This window comes from Mus caroli, chromosome 8 (assembly GCF_900094665.2).
Source record: "Mus caroli chromosome 8, CAROLI_EIJ_v1.1, whole genome shotgun sequence".
NCBI lineage: Eukaryota > Metazoa > Chordata > Mammalia > Rodentia > Muridae > Mus > Mus caroli.
The window spans coordinates 34,390,474-34,407,240 of NC_034577.1; the positions used below are offsets into that span (position 1 = coordinate 34,390,474).

Sequence of the window (16,767 nt, forward strand, 5' to 3'; positions counted from 1 at the left end):
CATTAGCCCATTTTTCTGTTGAGTACTTAAAATATGGCTAGACGAAGGTGAGAATTCTTAAAGATAAGATACACAATGTCTTAAAAGATTTAGTATAAAAATGTAAAATGCCTCATTAATACTATGTAAATCGCATTTGCTTTTAGCTCACATTAGAACCACACCGAGTCTACCTCTTACACAATTTCCACTGCAATCTGCTGCACGCTGTGAGATTTGTGCANAGAAATCTCATCTCAGACTCAGCCATTCCAGATAGACTGTGCTCCCTGTGCTATTGAAGAAAAGATGCCGGCATTACCTGCAAGAACTCAAATCCATAACTGGAAATACCTCTTCCAGGACCTGCTTATACTCTTGTATCACAATTAACAGAGATGTGAGGTCATTTCCAATTGTTGCAACCAATAGCATATATTTACACACTCTAGAGAATGTCTCTGTGGTATATCCTCACCCAGTTAGTCACAGGAATAAGTTGATTTAGGTGAGGGAGCCTTTCTGTTGACGAGTAGAAATGAACACATTTTCCCNTTGAGCTGTAGCTACTGAGGATGGAGAACTCCTGAAACAAATTTACCCAGGAGGTCTCCTGCTCTTGGAAAATCTCTCCAGAGAAGTCTGACTCTAGGCAAGCTCATGCTCTGTGTTTAAAATTGGTTGACTATCTTTTTTATTTTTCTCCTTTGAGTCAAATTTAAATCCAGAATGCGTTTTAGAGTTTAAATGTGGGATGATGATAAAAAGCCATTTCATTGTATTTTCAGTGACTTGTTAAGCTTAAGACTAAGTGAACTCTTTGTTCCTAGCCATCCGATACTGTGACAGATGCCAACTTATAAAACCAGACCGCTGTCATCACTGCTCCGTCTGTGATAAGTAAGAAAACCTTTGCATCTCGAGCATCTCCATGATCGTGGGCATGTTGTTCAGGACCGCGCTTCTGCTTTTCAGATTATCACCACAGTCCACACGCAGGCCTTTTATGCCTCTGTTTAGAAACATGAGTGGGGGTGTTCTTTGTATTAGCCGCAGTGTAGACGCAATTAACGCTGTTTCCCCTTGATCCGCTTCACATACTACTGTATATTTAATATGTAACAGAAACAGTAAATCTTGTCCTAAAGATGGATAGTAAAGCGAAAACTTTACATAGGTTTTGTGTATATTTACAGGGGTTTTGCACTTTTTAGTACAAACCATTCTTGTGTTAACATAATAGTCTTTTAAAAAGAAACTGATTCGTATCTTAAGGAGTATACTTTGTGAAGTTTTAGTGTTCTTTATTATGACTAGAGTAAGATATAATGTCTCTTTTCGATGAGAATAAGTGATTCTGTGGTATTTTATGTGCCAAACCTGTTGGAAATATTTTATAAAGCATTGTGTTTTATTTTGGGGGGGGGTATTTTTAGATGTATTTTGAAGATGGATCATCATTGCCCATGGTAAGTATGAGCCTATAATTAAAACAAGTTTGTATCAGTTACTAACTTAATATAAATTGAGCCACTTTTTTTTTTTAACAAATCTTTTTATTAATTGGTTTCCTTACTTGTCCTCGGAGGCTCAATTTCCAGTACTGAATTAGCTTCAAAGAGCCTCCATTTGGGAGAATTTCCATTAAATAATCTTAAAACTAGTGTGTTAACAACATTAAAGTTAATTTTACACATTTTACATGCACGAAGGGTAGTCTTTTATGCACATACATAAACACAGATGCACTAAAATACTTTCCAGAAATATAAATGCTCACACATTAATTACATACGATACCTCCGTAGATGTTTATAATAAACTTTAACAATTTAAACTTTAAACTTTCAAGGAAAACTGCATTGGTGGGTAGAATAGTAAGCAGACAAATACACAAGTATGGTTAAACAAGATTTTCTACTTAGAACTCATTCTTGCGATTTTTGGGGTTTTTGTTTGTTTGTCTGTTTTTTTTTTGGAATTTTTACTTTTTAAAATTTTTTTTTGCCTACTTCTAAGCCATTAAGTTAAGTGACTTTGTGGAGGGCTATCTTTAAGATCTGCTAGGGGAGGTCAACTCTCCTTGTTACCGTTTTTTTCGTTCTGCATACATGTTAATTGTGCTAAAGTCACCATGGCTGATCTCAAGCATTTATTACAATTATCGCACAAATTTTACATCTTCCAGGGGTGACACACTGAAGAGACATGAATGCTCACAAGACCATACTAGGTGGTGTGTAGTACGTATAGGTTGTGATTTCCTAGGAACAGGAGAGAAGAGGGGAAGGTTAAGGGTTTTTTCATTCGAGATCTCTTGCGATTATACCTCTCTTGTTTCTTCCCTTTTTTCTCTCACACTTCTACCTATCTTCCACTGCCCCCCCCCAATTTTCTTGTAGGGAGCAGCTCCTCTGTTTGATGGCATCCCCCAGTCTCAGAAACACATCTCCGTTCCTTTACTTTCCCATTACAGCTTTCTTTTACCTGAACAAGTTTGTTCATCTCCCACAGTCAGTCCAGAAGTGCCAGGACATCCCTACCTCCATGACGATCCTTTCAGCCAGTCAGAGACTGGCCAATAACCCAACTCTACTGACACTTTTTCCTCTCCTTTTTTATGGTGATGGGGATCAAACCCAGGACCTAGAACATGCTGAGGAAGCACCCTGCCCTAAGCTACATCTCCAGCTCTTCTTACCATCTTTATCTAAAAACAAACATGCCAGCCCACCTATCTTTACCAAAGCTGTTGTCTCAGGGTCTTCTTTGAGGAGAGCTCACATCGAGAATTCTGTCTAGTTTTCTACGTGATCTAAACACAAACAGTCTAAAATGATCTGGCCAGACAGCTGGTGCCAATCTCTTCACTTAAATGAGAGATTGTGATAGTAAAGAATAGGGAGACAGGATAACCAGATTTGTGCTGGGTCAGTGCCTACCCAGGTAATAGCTCCTACCATCCAGTGTTAGATGCACAAAGTTACAAAGCTAGAAAATAATGACTCACAATGAGAGCAGTCTTTCTAAGCCAGCAATTAATATGGCAATAGAGTAAGAAACTTAAGGATAATATCACCATCTTTCAAACTTTGACAGATCTTATTAAATAGCTTAAAAAATAAAAAGAATAGCTAGACGACTGTAGCTATTAAGAAATAAGCTTCCGGAGTATAACTTCTTTAATCTCCACAAGTTTATTGAACTCTTTCCTGCACTGATGTTTCACAAACTGCTATGTCTGTCCCCACAGCATCTTCCTGCACCCCCTGCAGGAATCACCAGCCTTGTCAGTGTGTGACTACAGGAGGCCAGGTGTCTTACATTCAGCAGGTGTCAACTCAATGCAGCATTTGACTTTTTTCTTTTAATTTTCAGATGGGATCAGCTGGGTGCTCAGCCAGCATGTATGAGGCCTTACGTTTACTACGTCACACAAAAAAATAATTAGGAATTTAATTTTAAAGACAGAGCTAGGGATGTATCCCAGTGGTAGAGTACACGAATAGTAAGCGATGAGATCTAAGTTCAGCCCCCACCCTCCGAAGTACAGAGAAAGCACAATGTGGTTCTCGAGTTCAAAAGTAAAAGCAGGAAATAATTTTTTTTTTGTTGTTTGGTTTTTCGAGACAGGGTTTCTCTGTGTAGCCCTGGCTGTCCTGGAACTCACTTTGTAGACCAGGCTGGCCTCGAAGTCAGAAATCCAACTGCTTCTGCCTCCCGAGTACTGGGATTAAAGGCGTGTGCCACCACACCGGGCTATAAGTTTTCTAACATCTGTTTTTACTTCTTCCCTAATCACAGAGAACCACTTTTGGTATTGTCATGGCGACTGTTTAGGTCTAGATTTTCCTTGTATATGTTTGTATATGCATACATACATACATGTATGTGGTCTTTCTCTTAACAACACAACAACAACAATAACAACAACAAAACCCAAAACAACAAATGGCTTACAGAATTGATGGACTGGATATGATTCATCTTTTTATTCACTATATTCTGGAACTGTTTCCACACCATTATATGAAAATTGTTTTACAGCTGTTATCTGAATATAATTTAGGACATTACCAGGTTATACAGCTGCCTTTTTATATAGGCCTTGTATGTGGTTTTGCGCTTTAGAGTACATATCAACTCTGAGCATTGAAACAGGGCCTGTTGGTTTTGTATTCAAGGATTTGCACAACTGTATGCTTGGGCACTTACAATTACCCACTAGGATTTAGGAGATCACTCTCACACATGTCTTTTTAGCTAAATGAGAGCTTCCGTAGTGTTGATCTGATTGAGTTTTTCTACTGGAGGAATGATTTTTCCTTTAGCATACAAATTTAATGAATTATATTTAGAATCCTTTGGTGTGGTTACCTAATAACTCCTCAAATAGAAGTAAATAATTTTAGTTTCAATATATTGAATGCCCACTGTATATTAAAAACTATACATTTTTTAAAAGTTATCTTTATATGCTGATAACAGAAAGAAGTAATATAATTTGCCCTGAGGCTCAGCAGAGTTGAAAAATGGACTCAAAGTCATACAGCTGGTTTTGTTTGGGAGCCTGAAAAGCTAATTTTTTTCCAACATACTTTACTCTCTTTTTAGTTGTATTCAGGAAGCAGTTTCTGTGAAACATTCCACTGCTAGCTTTACACCAAATTAAAATGATCTAACCCACAGTGTGTTGTTTCTGCATAAACATCAAGTTGTCCTTCCGGGGGGTGCTGTGTAAGCTGGGTCCTCAGACCAAACTGACTCTACAATAGGCAGTTACAATGTCTACCCAAAAGCTGTCTGAAGAAAGTATATTGTTATTGTTCAAGATAAATACTCTTCTTCAGGGGTTGGGATTTAGCTTAGTGGTAGCAAGCTCAAGGCCCTGGGTTCGGTCCTCAGCTCTGAAAACAAAACAAAACAAAAACCATAACAAAAAAAAAAAAAACCTCTTCTTTGTTTCTTCTTGAAATACGCCTTCCAGAATCATCTATGTACATATATCAAACTTGGTTTTGATTGTAGGTTCTTGTATGGTCAATTATCCCAGTGATCTTAAGCATGAGTTACAGTAAGCTGAATCAGGTATTATAAAAGCCTGATCAAAATCATTTCCTTTCTATAAAAGTGTTCTTCATCATTTAATAAAAAAATCTTCTGTTTGCATTCCTTTAGAAAGAGGCACAACGGGTGGCAGTCAGTGTAACCCTATTCACAAGTACCCTTGCTTATACCCACCCGCCCCTCATTCGACCTCTGTTTATCCTCTCTACTTCTTGAAAGCAACACTAGTAAGCTAAGAATATCCTGCATTCTTGGGAGAGAGATCACATCAGAGAAAGCCTGTACAGGACCTGTTTCTAATACTCTTTCTTGCCATTATTCCATTCTGGTGCCATAAAAAATAATCTCAGAGATCTGTCTGCATTCCCACTGGACCCCTCCAAAGCTGCAAACATAACCATTAGTGAGTAATGTGTGTATTTGTGAATTGCTTCTCTATGGACAAGACCTTTAAGTTCAAACTTACTAAACTCCAACTGGTCCTTATGCTTTTTGAGGCATAAGCAAAGTCCATGAGAACACGGGTTGTTTTTAAACAAGCAAACAAAAACAAGAAATGAAAAAATGTTTTGTTTCATTGCCAAGGTCAACAGAAAGAGGAAGAGGGAGAGGGAGAAGGGAGAGGGAGGAGGGGGGGGGAGAGCAAGGAGGAGGAGGAGGAGGATAGGGACTCAAGAGGAAACAAGGACAGGAAGGAGAGGAAGCAGTAGGCAGACATTATGCAGTAGATTTGTCATCCTAGCTACCTAAGAGTTAACCCCATCATCTGTATCAGTCAGGTTAGCTACGGAGGGTGTTAATGTTTGTAGAAGATCATGGAGCCATGCCCACGTTTTATGGAAAGCAGAGAGAACGGCTACACAATGAAATGTACTCACTTTGGGGTTATTGATATTTATAGTTGTGATTCCACCCTCCCCCATGCATCATATAATGACTTTAGAATAGGAACTTAGGGTGTCTCGGTTTTTATATTTGGAATCACATCCCCAGAGTGACATAACTGTCTAATATCAAATGGGCATTACACTTTATCTAGTTGGCTCTCACACTTCAGTTTCTTAATTCTTCGATTTAGTACACATTGATTGATCTTTGATTACCAACATGATGGCATACATGCAACGAGGTCATAGAAGTGACTTCAACCAAATTTAGGGAAACTTAAGAGACTTTAACTTAGTTTATCATAGTACAAATAGAATCTAGATATAACCTAGTGGATTTCCCATGTCTGTTTGACTCTGTTGGCCCTGTCACAAGCTCTCTTCCTTAAGGTAGGTGTGTGTTTATCTAACTCATTGTATATGAGGTGTAGTAGCTTTCACTGTGATTGATTAAAAAAATATTAAGAGTCATATACTGAGGGCTGGAGAGATGGCTCAGCAGTTAAAAGCACCGCCTGCTCTTCTAGAGGTCCTGAGTTCAATTCTCAGCAACCACATGGTGGCTCACAATCATCTCTAGTGAGATCTGGTGCCTTCTTTTCTTTTTCTTTTGCCTGCAAGCCAAATGCTATATACATAATAAATCATTAAAAATTCATGTTGAATATCTAAGTGCAAAAGTTCATTTTCATTGTGTTAAAAAACGTTACTGTTCTTTATGAATGAAATGATAATGAGTTTTAAATGGAGATAAATCAAAAACCTATGCTATGCTTAAACATATTTATCCCTAGACTGGAGATGTAACTCATTAAGACTATTTTTGTTTTCTTGACAGGGTGAACAATTGTGTTGGATTTTCAAATTACAAATTCTTCCTCCTTTTCTTGGCTTACTCTCTGCTGTACTGCCTTTTCATTGCTGCTACCGATTTACAGTATTTTATCAGATTTTGGACAGTAAGTCATCACTTTAGTGACTTTTCTATGTATGAACATTCAGTAGCCAGTCATTTCAGACTCTCTAGGGCCACTCTGTGTACAGTCAGGCCTCTGCATTCACAGTCTGTATTTGTGTACTCACCATCTCAAAATTTACTTAGAACTCCCAACCAATGTACTCTGAGTTTTCTGAACAGTTTCTAGGCATGCACATATTTGTGCAGCATACATGCATATTCCTAGTTGAGGTAAACAAGGTATAGTTACACCATCTGCATCCCAGCATCCTTTAAACAGGTATCTTCTCCCATGGTCTGTTTGCTTCCATGGTTTGCTGTTGGGTTTTTGTTTGTTTGTTTGTTTGTTTGTTTTAACCTGTTGTTGATTTTGCAAGTATAAAATGATCTTTATACATACTGATGAAGTGCTGTCTATTATTTCTCAGTGAGACTGATGTGTCTTATGGAGAAAATACATGCTTTATCCAGACATTAATTATAGTGCTGTTGTTCAGAATTTTCATATCAATAAGTCAACACACTATGTTAAATAAGGGGCATTCAGGCAAAACCCACATCAAACAAGGTTGTGAATTGGTCAGTAGATGCCTAAGGCACCAGGAGAAGAGAAAACCAACCCTGTATTTCCTCAGGGTCCTGTACCCATGAATCTAGTGTTCAAGGAAATCTTGTACAGCCTTTTAAACTATTACATCCTGGTAATTCAGCTGTTTTTTTAAATTACTTTTGCACTATATATTCTGAAACAAAGCAAAACAAAATTATGGAGTATGAAACAATGCAGAAACATTCCTGCTGAGTATGACACATTGGTAAGAAAGCATTCTACTCCTTGCCAGGATTGCTTTCTCTCTGAATTTTCTTTTATTTTTGATAAACTCTCTTTTATTATGGCAAGAATTTCTGAATTGCTGGGTAGTTTATATGAGATTTAAACCAAATTTAATACTAAAGAGCTATTGAATGCCTACTTTGTGTTGGCCCCATTGCTAAGTAACAGAAAGGCACAAGTGAGTTGGTGTGTCTCTAGCATTCGAGGATACTTCTAGTCTCCAGTTGATCCCTAATGCTTGTCTACTATAATCTCACTGCCCTCTATCCCGATGGGCAGTTTTCTTTTCAAACCCGGAGCGCATGTGAACAGAAAACACCAAAGTCTCTGTTGTTCAGAGCTTACTGTCAAAAGCTGCCAGTTGAGGTCTTATCATCTATATCAGTGGCAAGTACCACAGGGAAATGAAACACTGTGGTCATGCCAGAATGGGAGGTTCCTAGAGTATCTGGTGCTTTGCTGAAAGTCAGCCCCCCCCACCCCCAGACGTTCATTCTTGAGTCAGTTCATCTCTCTTGGTTTTGCAGGGCTGGCTGGTTTCAACCCCCGGGTATTAAAAGTATTTCAGACTGGTCTTACTAATGTTGATCTTTTCTGTAATGTTCTTGCCAGAGCTTGAAGCCTTATTGTGGGGGGTGTCTCCCGTATTCTTTTAGTTGATGATGCTGTTATTTATAATAATCTGAAGTATCAATGAGAATAGGAACTAAATTTTGCCAACTAACCTTCATTTATCTGGCATTATAATTAAAAATTATTTAAACATTAATTAATATGAAGCATGCTAATAATATGTTCGGTTTCTTTTCTCTTGTTTCCTACTTCTATGGTTTATGCTGCCATGTTTTTTTCCCGGAATTTGATTTGGTTATGCAAAGCAAAATAAATATTCCCACTTTAATCTTTTCTGGATAGATGTTCATGTACCAATAAGCCTTTAATTTAATTCAAAATGAATATTTACTTTTCTCCTTAAAATTTAGCATGAAGCTATGTGTCATTTTCTATTTCTAAATTATTTAAACAATCATATTAGCTAATAATTGTAGAGGAGCATTCATCCCACTGATAAAACATTTTGTTTTCTGCCTTTCCTTACAGAATGGTCTGCCTGATACTCAAGCCAAGTTCCATATTATGTTTTTATTCTTTGCTGCAGCTATGTTTTCTGTCAGCTTGTCCTCTCTGTTTGGTTATCATTGCTGGCTAGTCAGCAAAAATAAATCTACTTTAGGTGAGTATCCAATTATTATAGAAAGCAAAATTTTAAATACACATGTAGTCATTTACAGAAAGTTCTCATATACTCATAAGTCATCAACCTGCTTTGAAATAGAAAAAAAAATCTTATTTGCTGTGTGTTTTGTAATGTCTCACAGACACATTTTCGTTCTTTCATATACTGACTGACTGTGCGTGGTGTACAAAGCAGGATTTATACTGAGGTGAGGACAAGGGAAAACAACCTGTTGCGGAGCACAGAGGCAAGATTCAAACATAAAAGTAATTGTAAAATTCAGAGTGCTTTGAAAGAAACAAACAGGCCATGATGTGTGACAGAAAGGTTGGAGATGGCGCCATTTTGTATGAGTTGTCAAGGAAGACCTCACCACACTAAGGAATATTCATTTTGAAAAGTTAACCATTGAAACACTGTAGACACAAAACAGAGTCTGTTAAGCTTCACTGTAGGAATACATTTTTCTCAACCTACCTTAATAAGCGACCAACCTCCCCTCTAGCCCACCACCCATTAGAAGTAATGGAAAAGATAAGTTATTCGAACACAGAGCAAGTAGACCTGTTTAGAAATAGTTCTTTGCAGACGAGCCCAATATTCATTGTCAGGATATCAGCAGTTCAGTCCAGTAGCAAACACCAAATATGAATCAGCGGCTGCAGTCCAATCCTCTTGGCAGTCACCACACACAACCCAGCAAGGGAAGTTCAATCCAGAAGAAACCGAAAGGCTTGCCAACCTGCCTGAGGCCACAAAAGTGGCAAGAAGCCCCAGGAACCTCATGAGAAGTTCTTTGTTGAGTTTCTCTCTATGGTGTCACCACAAGCAGAGCTCGGCAGCAAGCAGAGCTCAGCAAGGCAATGTAAGGCAAACAACAAAAGTTTCCACTTTATAGACAGTGATGGCTAGTGTTAGTTGTTAAACAAAATCTAGAATCATCTGGGAGATGGGTCTCTTAGCATGCTTCAGATAAGAGGGCTGGAATTATCTCAATTACCTTACTTAAGGTGGGAAGACCTACCTACTGTGGGTGACATCATTCTCTGCCTGGGATCCTGAACTGTATAGATGGAGAGACAGAAGAACAGCAAGCATTCATTGTTCTCTTCAGCTGAGGGTGGATACAATGTAACTATCAGCTTCAAGGTCCTGCCAGTGCAGATTCCCTGCCTTTATGTTCTATAGCCTGCAACCGGAGCCAAAGAGACCCTTTCTCCCTTAAGTTGCTTTCATGGAAATATTTTATCACAGCATCAGGAAAAGAAACTAAGACATAAGGCACGAAGCAGGCTTGTCTTAGGGTTTCTATTTCTGCACAAAGCAACAGGACCAAGAAGCAAGTCGGGGAGAAAAGGGTTATTCAGCTCACACTTCCACATTCTTGTTCATCACCAAAGGAAGTCAGGACTGGAAGAACTCAAGTAGGGCAGGAACTGGGAGGCAGGAGCTGATGCAGAGGGCATGGAGGGATGTTACTTACTGGATTGCTTCTCCTGGCTTGCTCAAGCTTGCTTTCTTATAGAACCCAGGTTTACTAGCCCAAGGATGTCAGCACCCACAATGGGCCCTCCCCTCTTGATCACTAATTGAGAAAATGCCTTACAGCTGGATCTCATGGAGACATTTCCTCAAGGGAAGCTCCTTTCTCTGTGATGACTCTAACTTGTGTCAAGCTGGCACAAAAACAAAACAAAACAAAACCCAGCTAGTACAAGGCCTCAGAGGGAAAGGCACACCTCCAAATGTCCATTTTATAAATGAAGAAACATCTTAAACTGGTAACTATGTATATATTGTGAGGAACCAGTAAAAGGAGAAGAGAGTAAACAAATCCAGCAGAGGGGAGGAGACAGTGAAGACGGGAAATAATAGTAAAGGAAGCTATAGAAAAGAAATGAAGCCAATAACTGTCATTTTTTAATATAACTAATTTGATGAGGTTTAGCTACAAAAAAAAGTAAAACAGGTATTACCAAAGTTAGAGGTGAGGGTAGCATTATAACCGACTTCACAGGTATGAAAGGATGTTCAAAGGATTGTGGGAAACTCTGCCCTTTGGAACAATGGTTGGTTACCTCAGTGTGATGAAAAATGACCAGAAACAAAGCACCACCCTGACTGAGAGATAGCAAGGCTGTGTAGGCAAGACCCTGTCTAATGGAGACATTTTTTAAAACATGAACATCCAGGATCAACAAAGACTTAAGGTCGCATAGCAAGCAGCATGTTTCTTAGTATCTGACCTTGCATGTTAGATTCTGTCTCCAAAATGATGGGCAAAATCTTTATACTTCTAAATGTATTCATATCCTAAAGTTATGATTTTAGAATCTGCTTTTCAGGGTTGTGACAAGAACATTAATAGCCTCACAGCCACGTCTTCACTTGTTACGTGACGGTGGGCAAGTCTAATGTCTTTTTGAACCACAGATACGCAAAGCGGACCTAACCAGATGTATCTGGTTTGGGATTGGATTTTTGTTTGGGCAAGCTGGCTATAAAGTACATTCTTGGGTCAACTGGAAAAATTATGATGAGACAAAAGTTTCAATGAAGTTAAATTTTTTTTTTTTTACTTTAAGATGTTATTGCATATAAATACACTTACATTTTGTTTAAAAACATAGATTTAAATATTTCAATATTATTTAGTCCATCCACCCATTTATAGTCAGAAGACCTATAAGCTGGACTGGAAGGGTAGGTCAATGGTAAAAGTCACTTGCCACAATGGCTGATAATCTGAATTCAATCCCCATATTCCATATAGAGGTAGAATGGGAAGCCTCTCCACAGAATTGTCTTATGATCTCTACATGCACACACACAAACACACACACTAACATGCACACACACAAACAAACACACTAACATGAATAAAATATAAATCTAGATGGTGTAATTTTTAGTTTATTTGTTCATTTTTATTTTCTAATTTTCTTTTGTGTGCTTGTACTCTTATAATAGTGAAAAAAATTAAAGCAGACCTATTTATTTCTTAATATTTTAAGCCAGAATAGACAACCTCTGTTTCAAGGCCATGTACAGTACATGACAACTCCCGAGAGACGACCCACCAGTTGTTGGAGTTCCCCCCACCACATACACACACACACTTGTTTTGGTATTAGGGCTTGCTAGTATATAAATTCTGAATTTAAAGTATTGCTTCTCTGTTCCTTTTAGAGGCATTCAGAAATCCAGTATTTAGACACGGAACAGATAAGAACGGATTCAGCTTGGGTTTCAGTAAAAACATGAGACAAGTTTTTGGTGATGAGAAGAAATATTGGCTGTTACCAATATTTTCAAGGTACTTTGTTCTGAAAGTTTTCTTTTAATTTAAATTAATAAAAGTAAGCAAACAAAAGGCAGAGTTAAATCTGTTGTTTTTCTTCACAGGGGTGGCTAGAGCAGTGCTTCTCAACCTTTGGGTCCTGACCCCCTTTGCAGATGGAATGACCTCATAGGGGTCATCTATCAGATATCCTGCATAATAGATGTTTATATTAGGATTCGTAATAGTACCAAAATTACAGTTAGGAAGTGACAACAACATTATTGTATGATTGGGGGGGGGTGTCACTGCACTATGAGGAACTGTATTAAAGGGTCACAGCATTGGGAAGGTTGAACATTTTTCTTTCTCTCTCTCTCTCTGTTTTTAATTACAGTCAAGGTGATGGCTGTTCCTTTCCAACTTGCCTTGTTAACCAGGATCCTGAACAACCTTCTACTCCTGCGGGACTAAATTCAACAGTGAAAAAGTAATGCTCCATTTTTTTTTTCTGTTTTATTTTCAAGTGATGTATTTTATTCTGTTGTCTCTTTTGGTTTTCTGTTCCTTTGAGAAAACTATGTTAAAGGTGAAGGAAAAGCCAGGCAGTGGTGGCACATGCCTTTAATCCCAGCACTTGGGAGGCAGAGGCAGGGGGATTTCTGAGTTTGAGGCCAGCCTGGTCTACAGAGTGAGTTCCAGGACAGCCAGGGCTACACAGAGAAACCCTGTCTCCATAAGCAAGCAAACAAACAAACAAAAAGATGAAGGAAAATGTACTATAATGGATTCCACTTTTAATGATGGAGGGAGACAGTGGTAGAATAGACAGGATACATAGTTTCAATTACATTCATATAATTCTGTTCCTAAGAAAACAGTTCTTGGGCTGGTGAGATGGCTCAGCAGGTAAGAGCACACGACTGCTCTTCCAAAGGTCCTGAGTTCAAATCCCAGCAACCACATGGTAGCTCACAACCATCCGTAATGACATCTGACTCCCTCTTCTGGAGTGTCTGAAGACAGCTACAGTGTACTTACATATAATAAATAAATAAATCTTTAAAAAAAAGAAAACAGTTCTTAAATCTCTAGACATTTTAGTTGAATAAAATATATCATGATATTTGGTTGTGAGCCTAGCATTTAATGACTGAGCCATCTTTCCAGCCCAAAATATGTTATGACATTTGAAAGGTAGTGTTTAAACAAATAATGTAATTCAAAAGCCCTTCTCCTCTGCTCCTTCCTGTATGAAGTCAAGGTACAACACCCTCCTCTCACCCTCTGGGCTTTCCTCTGTAGTAATGTTTATAAAGGTGAAATTCCTTCAGTTGGACCTTTGGAGATCAAAAGGACTCCCAGACATCCATTTGATAGTTCAGGGGGCTCTGGAAGGCCTCTAAATGCTACTTGAATTCACATGTGTGCTTGCAAGCATATGTGCACGTGTGCCTGCATGTGTGTCCGTTTTATGTTTTCCCAAAGGAAAGGGAAAAGGGTTTAAACATTCACTGTGTGGAGACTTTTGCTCCAGCTTTAAGATTGTTTAGATTCTAGTCTATCAAGGACAGAAACATAAAGATTGAAGTTTAATTCTGGCTTTCCACTAATTGGAGAAAGAGAAAAAGTAAAAAAAAAAAAAAAATTCAAGTTTTATAGGAATTCTCTCTCTCTCTCTTAAAGAAACATGGCTGTATCCTTTTCTTTTAGAAGGAAGCATATGTCTAAATGTGAAAGTTTTAAGAGATTTGTTTAATTTATTTGAGTGTTAAGTGGTTTTCCTGCATGTATACACGTGCACCACATACTTGCCTGGTACCAAAAAGACACAAACAGGAGTTAGATTTCCTGGAATTGGAGTCACAGACACAATTGTGTGAGCCCCCATGTATACGCTTTAAACTGAGCACAGGTCCTCTACAAAAGCAGAGAGTGTTCTTCACTGCTGAGCCATCTCTCCCAACCTTATATAGGAATTCCTAGCAGTTTGAAATATTAATTTTTATATATTTGTGAGTAACAACATATTCTGTTTTTTAAATGAAAGTCAGTAACAAAAGCACAAGCATGATGTCATTTATAAAACTTTAGAATTCTTTATAAAATTTTAGAGTTAGTCTTCATTTCTATAATTTAGTTGTGCTGGGCCACTTACCCTGTGAATATTTCATATTGATTACAGTGCTTTTTCCTATGGTTTCTGGAGTGTTCCCAGGATTATTTGCAAGACTATGATTTTGGCAAACATTCCAAAATCACATTAAGGTTTTAAAAGACTTAAAACATGAGGGCTGGAGAGATGGCTCAGTGGTTAAGAGCATTAGTTACTCTTCCAGAGGTCCTGAGTTCAGTTCCCAGCAAGCACGTGGTGGCTCACAACCATCTGTGATGAAATCTGATTCCCTCTTCTCGTGTGCATGAAAACAGATTACTCATATACACAAAATAAATATATCTTTAAAAAAAGACTTAAAACATATTTGTTACCCGATCTTTAGTGTGAGATAGGTACAAGTCAAATTCTGCCCATTAGTGAAAAAGCTCTTCTGATGTGTTTCACATTCAAAGGCATCAGTCACTTCCTGGGTCAAACTTTATGTGCTTTGGCTCAAAAAACTGTACACAGTTAAATGTTAATGGATTTTCCTATACATCGATGAAAAAAAAAACTGAGCTCTAATAAATTATTTAAGATATGTTTTCAAAGTTTTGCAAAATTTAATAGTAGATTACATTAATATTATTGACCCTCTGTTAAGTGGTTTTTGAACGTTAAGAATGTATAGGTTTTAGGAGCTGCGTGGTCTCAGTCTTTAAAGTGCTCTAGCAGTGGCTCTCAACCTTCCTAATGCTGTGACCCTTTAATACAATTCCTCATGTTGTGGTGACTCCTAACAATAAAATTATTTTGTTGCTATTTCATAACTGTAATTTTGCTACTGTTATGAATCATAACATAAATATCTGATATGCAGGATGTCTGATATGCAACCCCAAAGGGGTCATGACTCACAGGTTGCGAGGACTGGGGAAAATCTTACTTCTGACAGCATTTCCCTGCTGAGTGGACTTGAAGTGATTTGTACTCAACAGGCATTTCTTGGCTTTCATTTAAATGTTGAGGCTGAATTTGAACAAGTAAGGGAGAATGTAAGGCCAGACAGGGATATTGAGCAAACTCAAAACTAGACTGGCTGGTAGTGGTGGCGCACGCCGGTAGGATTTGCTGAAGGAGGCAGAGGCAGGAGGATCACGAGTTCGAGGCCAGCCTGGGCTACACATTTTTGGGCTGGTGAGATGGCTCAGCAGTTAAGAGCACCGACTGCTCTTCCAAAGGTCCTGAGTTCAAATCCCAGCAGCCACATGGTGGCTCACAACCATCCGTAACGAAATCTGATGCCCTCTTCTGGTGTGTCTGAAGACAGCTACAGTGTACTTACATATAATAAATAAATAAATAAATAAATAAATAAATAAATATTAAAAAAAACTAGACTGACCTACACCAAGAGACTACTTGAAAATCAAAGACCAGAGATATAGTTCAGTGGTAGAACTTGGGTATGTTGTATATGTGCAAGATCACAAGGTCCTAGAACTGATTCCTTAACACTTTAACACTGCAGAATTATATATATGTATATTTATACTACTTATATATTAAAATTTTTCCTATATATGCATGAATCTTTTCTTACCACTTGCAGTTATATGTGTGTGTGCATCTCACACACACACACACACACAGGCACACACACACCATTGTTTACCACCTTCATGGCTGCCTTCCTAAGCTAGGCCATCATCACTTTGTTATGGTCTAAGAATCACTGTAGGAAGACCCCAGATTCAAATAGTATGCAAAGAAAAAGAGAGTTTATTCTGCACAAATTACCAGCTTACAGGGATCAATCATTCATCAAAATGGTGATGACCTGAGGGGCTCTCAGGCCCCTTTTTATGCAGGGATAGGGGAATTTTCCAGAAGAATTAGATGACCTCTAATATGATTGGTAGGTGGCAAAGCCATGACATGAGTACAGTTCTGATTGGCTACTATTTTAGTTTCATTCAGCTTTGATTGGCTAATATGTAGGATTCACTATATTTGGTGAGAGCTTGAAGAAGTTGAATAATCAGCCTTGTTCTTGGCTGGTTATCTCCTCTAGTTAGGTGTCCAGACTTATTCTCCCTAAGTCAGGGACATCACTGATCAGTGGCCCATTGTCAGTGGTTTCTTCTGAGGAGCCCAGTTTGCTTCTAGTGGGGGGAGGGGGGAGGGAGCAGGAATTAGTCCCATGGTTTTTATTTCTTAGTGGACCTCTCAACTTCTCCATAGATAATTTCATCAAGTTTCTAACTGTTCTTTCTTGTCCCTTTGGATTGTGTCTTCTCTTGCTTCTAGTTCTTCAATGGAGAGAGAGAGAGAGAGAGAGAGAGAGAGAGAGAGAGAGAGAGAGAGAGAGAGAGAGAGAGAGAGACCAAAACTAACAAATGTGCTTACCTGGTGTCTTAGTCAGG

The 16,767-nt window shown here is 38.4% G+C and overlaps 1 protein-coding gene across 1 annotated transcript in view; it reads left to right on the forward strand.

Annotated features, from left to right (window-relative positions):
- The window catches only part of Zdhhc2 (zinc finger DHHC-type containing 2), a 60,866-nt gene that overhangs the window by 32,883 nt on the left and 11,216 nt on the right, over nt 1–16,767 (forward strand). The window contains exons 5-10 of the mRNA XM_021170298.2: nt 810–879; nt 1,416–1,448; nt 6,772–6,892; nt 8,828–8,960; nt 12,153–12,279; nt 12,641–12,733. Coding sequence (XP_021025957.1) covers nt 810–879; nt 1,416–1,448; nt 6,772–6,892; nt 8,828–8,960; nt 12,153–12,279; nt 12,641–12,733 — 577 coding nt within the window. The remainder of the gene's footprint in view (nt 1–809; nt 880–1,415; nt 1,449–6,771; nt 6,893–8,827; nt 8,961–12,152; nt 12,280–12,640; nt 12,734–16,767) is intronic.